This window comes from Volvox carteri, assembly GCF_000143455.1.
Source record: "Volvox carteri f. nagariensis unplaced genomic scaffold VOLCAscaffold_23, whole genome shotgun sequence".
In the NCBI taxonomy this organism is placed as follows: domain Eukaryota; kingdom Viridiplantae; phylum Chlorophyta; class Chlorophyceae; order Chlamydomonadales; family Volvocaceae; genus Volvox; species Volvox carteri.
Genome location: NW_003307566.1, coordinates 1,374,603 through 1,378,821, shown reverse-complemented (window position 1 = coordinate 1,378,821; position 4,219 = coordinate 1,374,603). Strand labels below are relative to the sequence as shown.

The window sequence follows — 4,219 nt, the reverse complement described above, 5'->3', positions numbered from 1 at the left end:
TGGGGTAATGATGTGGCTGGTGCCGTAGAGCCGTCCGGAGCCCCGTCGCAGCAGCAGCAGCAGCAGCAGGCTGATGCCGCGGCGGCGGCGGCCGCCGACCTGGGAGGCTGTAGTGGCGGCGGCGCCGCCGCTGCTGCTGCCACCAAGGTAGCCTCAAACGCTGCAGGAGCTGTAGCACCTGCCGCACGAAGGATAGGAGGAGATGAATCGGCGGCAGCAGTAGCAGGAATAGCAGCAGCAGGGATTGGAAGCGCCGGTGGGGGCGGCAAAGCGGAGGGAGAGGGCGCCACACGAGTGCTGCCGTTGCCGCGGCGCGTGGCTCTGCCGGGGCATGTACGGGAAGTACGACAAGTGGCCTGCGGCTGGGAGCATACTGTGTTTTTGGCGGGTAGGGGCTGGGTTAGGGGGTGGGAAGAGGGGCGGGCGGGGGGAATAGGAAGTGGTTGGGGAGGGGGGACTTGGAGGTGGGGCCTCGCTCCTGGGAACATGTGTTTTATGTGCAACTCGTACTGTCGTACATACCTCCGGATCGGGCTTGATGGCTTTTTTTTAACCAAGTGGAATCCTGTCGGAATTTTTTCCGAAGCGGTTATCCTGTGGTAACCGTTACTTGGAAGTTGGTAGTTACAACAGTTAACATCCCTCTGTTACAACAGTTACATTAAAAAGAATACTCCAATTCTTAAAGCCTTGTGAAACCACTTAAATAAAAAAGAAAAAGCTCCAAACCTGTGCGGCTACTATTCCTTTTCCTTTCCTTCCCTGTTTTTCGACACCCTGTGTTTTGACGGTCGGTCGCTAACGACCCAATCACTACCTTAGCTTAACTCACTACACCAAGGGGTGCGGGTGCGTGCTCCTCCTGCTGGTCATTTTCCACCGTGGTGGTTGGTGGTTGGTGGTTTTGGGCGGTCCAGGCTGTGGTCAGGTTGTGGTGGCGGGGCGGAATGATCGAGGTCAGCTCGGCCTGGGACCTGATGTCGCCGTCGCGATGCGCCCTCAACCGCTGTCCTTGGAACTGCTACTGCCGGGTGGGTGGTCCGTGAGCTCCGTCGCAGCGGGGTTGTGGCACACGCTGCTGGCGGCGGCTCCGACGCCGCCGGCGGCCGCCAACGACGGCGGCGGCGGCAGCAGCAGCAATATCGGTGGCGGCGACAACAGCAGTAGCAGTGGCGGCGGGTTTGGGGAGCAGCTGGGAGCAGCTGGGTGCGGCCCGGATGCGAGAGCAGTTGAAGCTCCTGCGGCTACGGCCGTCGCGGCAGTGTACGGCTTTGGATCGAATCGCAGGTTGCAACTAGGCACTGCAGCCAGTGGCCGTAGCTGCGGCGGCGGCCCCCGCCAGGTAGACCGCGCTGACGGCGGTGGCGGCGCAAGCCGGTTCCAACGGCCATCTCCAACGGCCATCTTGTGGTCGCCAGTTCTCGTACATGTGCTGGGGGCCGAGATGGCGGCGCCGCCACTGACGGTGAGGGCCATGGTCGCCGGGTGTGTACGATGCCGTGTTGGAAAGCGCCGCCGCCGCCGCTGCTGCCGCCTCGCGCAGACCTCCTCGCCGCTTTTCCGGCATCACTCTCATCTCCACCTTTCATCATTACAGCCATAAGCACCATCATCACAACCACCAACAACGGTCATCTCATCTCTGTTTAAAGGCCGTGGCTCCGGCATGGGTTGTTTTGTTTTACGACAGGTGTACGGCGGCGGTGACCGCAGCGCCTGGATCGACGCGGCAGGACGTCTCTTCCTGTGGGGTCGGGGGATGCCGACGGCGATGCCGACGGCGACGGCGGCCGATCCCGATAACGGCAACCCGACGGAGGTCGCCGTGCCGTGGGTACGTGCTGATGACGTGGCATCGCGGGTCGCATCCGCCGCTGCGGCGGCAGATACGGCAGATACGGCGGAGGTGGAGGCGTCGCCAAGCTGCTATGGCAAGCAGCTGGCGGAGGAGGCGGGAGCTGTCGCTCCAGAACCATGCGAGTCGTCGGTGCGCGTGTGGCAACAGGTCTGCCGATCTTATTGTGTGGCGTGCGTCGGTTTGCATGTTTGTGTGGCGTTTCAATTACCTTTCCTTACCTTACATTTACCTTTTGGGGCCGAACGTGTTTGACCTGTTTGAATCGAACTGGAGCCCAAGGTTTTGATTAACGGATATTAATTTTACTTGGTTTTGACCGGTCTTGGCCTACTTCGCCATAACCGTCGCAACCAACAGCAGTTGGAACTAACAAATGCTGGATCTTGCCGCAAACAATATAAAGTGCCGTTAGAAACTCGGCTCCTAAACCGCTGCCGGAACGAAGGGGGCCGTCGCCCAGCCGCCACCGCCGCCACCGCCACCGCCGCCGCCGCCGCCGCGGCTGCTGTCGTCGCGGGCTGCTTGTCGCAGGTGTCCTTGGGATGGCATCACGTCGTCGGGCTGGACTCGAGTGGAGCTGTGTGGGTCTGGGGAAGTAATAGAAACGGACAGTTGGCGCGGCCGCCGCCGCCGCCGCCGCCGCCAGACGCGGAGCTTGAGGGGGCAGCGGCGGCGGGGGCCGTGGTCGCCGCCAGCAGGTTACCGCTGCCAGTGCCGTTACCGGGGCTCAGTCGCTGTGTGGCCGCCGGATCGGAGCATTGTGCTGCCGTACTGTACGACGGTCGTCTGTTCACGTGGGGTTGGGGGGAGCATGGCCAGCTGGGTCAAGGCATTACCGCGACACACTGGGTCCCGCGGCAGGTTGCGCTGTTGCCGTACACGGTCTCCTCGGCCGCCGCCGCCGCTGCCTCCGTCGCCGTTGCCGTCGCGGCAGCGGGTAGTGATGGCGGTAGCGTCGGCGTCGGCGTCGTACGTGTACCGGATGAAAGCTGCGGTAGCGAGGTGCAGCTAGGTGGCGACGGCGGCGACTGCGGTGACGGCGGCGGCGGCGGCGGCGGCGACGTAGACCCCAGCGGCGACGTCACCACCGGCACCGTATCTCAGAAATGTCTTGCTCATGGAGTAGCCTGCGGCGCGGGCTTCACAGTATGCTTCTAAGGGACTTCTTGCTGTGTTAAGTACGACAAAAGAAAGTCAAGCTGTCTTACTCATACAGCATTTGAAAAAACTTGATTTTTATGGATATTTTTTTTATTGATTTTCACCGAGTAACTACCGGCGTGGACATTTGCCATACATTTTGCACAGAAATACGACAGAAGCATTTTTTGTTCGTACATTTGTCGCACATCGGTTACAACCTCTGCTGCTGATGGGCATTTTCTCACTTTTCGTTGCGTAAACGTGCAGGCACACTCATCAAAGGTGTGATGATGATGCTTTTCCAAATGAAGAACATCCCACATGAAGTCCCGCCACACGAGACGTACGGAAGGTACATAACCAGATGATCTAAAAAGACAGGCTGACCTGCAGCAGCACAATCGGAAAAACGCGATACCGCGTATAAATCATTGGAGCTATGAAGGAACTAGCTCCGGTTGGCGATTGGAGGAAATTTAATTTAATTTAGTTCCTAATTTGCTCGGTCTGCAGAGCCCGACATCAAACGCTGGCTGAGAGACAAGGAAGAGAAGAATACTAAGCTTACAAGTAATAATGCCTTAAATAGTCTGGCAAAGCCTTGCACGACACAAAGTCGTACTGATCAAAGCTAAAACCATACCTACTCCTACTCGGTAACGAACACAAATCCCTTACAGGGGAGCCTTGCTCGGAGGACGTCCAGACCTTCGCTGGTCGAAAGCCGTGTCGAAAGTTGTGGCATTGCTTTCTACTGCGTAAATCATATGCCTTAATCGCCTTCCCGATAAGCCAGATATGGAAAAAACACCCTTGAGATGTTAAAAGGAAATTGTATGGCAGATTGCGGATTCTAATATGACTTCAATCTCCTCGTAACATGATATTTTTTCAAAACGATTTCTACACGACTTTTTCTCACCCAGGAGAAACCCTGACTGCAACAACCTTATCTCTTGAGCCTGCGCAGCGTCCATGTGCCTAGCGTCGCATACCTTCGCTCGGCAAAACGTTATACATGAATTATTCTTTTTTATTCTTTTGTAATTAACGGATGACAGAAGAAACCGAATAGATTTCTTATCAAGCTCGAAATCCGAGATCCACAATGTACGGCGATCAGCGCCGAAGCATCCAGCCTTCATCATTAGCATTGCTACCATCATCGTCATATCATCGTTACCATCATAACACTTTTTAAATGTGCCGAGCCTCTCC

At 57.2% G+C, this 4,219-nt stretch overlaps 1 protein-coding gene across 1 annotated transcript in view; it reads right to left on the bottom strand.

Moving 5' to 3' along the window:
• Positions 1–4,219, bottom strand: part of VOLCADRAFT_91973 (uncharacterized protein) — a gene marked incomplete at both ends in the record, with an annotated part of 9,936 nt that overhangs the window by 5,571 nt on the left and 146 nt on the right. The window contains 7 exons of the mRNA XM_002951325.1: positions 100–395; positions 833–1,021; positions 1,249–1,432; positions 1,583–1,874; positions 2,326–2,435; positions 2,580–2,644; positions 3,247–3,388. Of these exons, the coding sequence (XP_002951371.1) occupies positions 100–395; positions 833–1,021; positions 1,249–1,432; positions 1,583–1,874; positions 2,326–2,435; positions 2,580–2,644; positions 3,247–3,388 (1,278 nt within the window). The remainder of the gene's footprint in view (positions 1–99; positions 396–832; positions 1,022–1,248; positions 1,433–1,582; positions 1,875–2,325; positions 2,436–2,579; positions 2,645–3,246; positions 3,389–4,219) is intronic.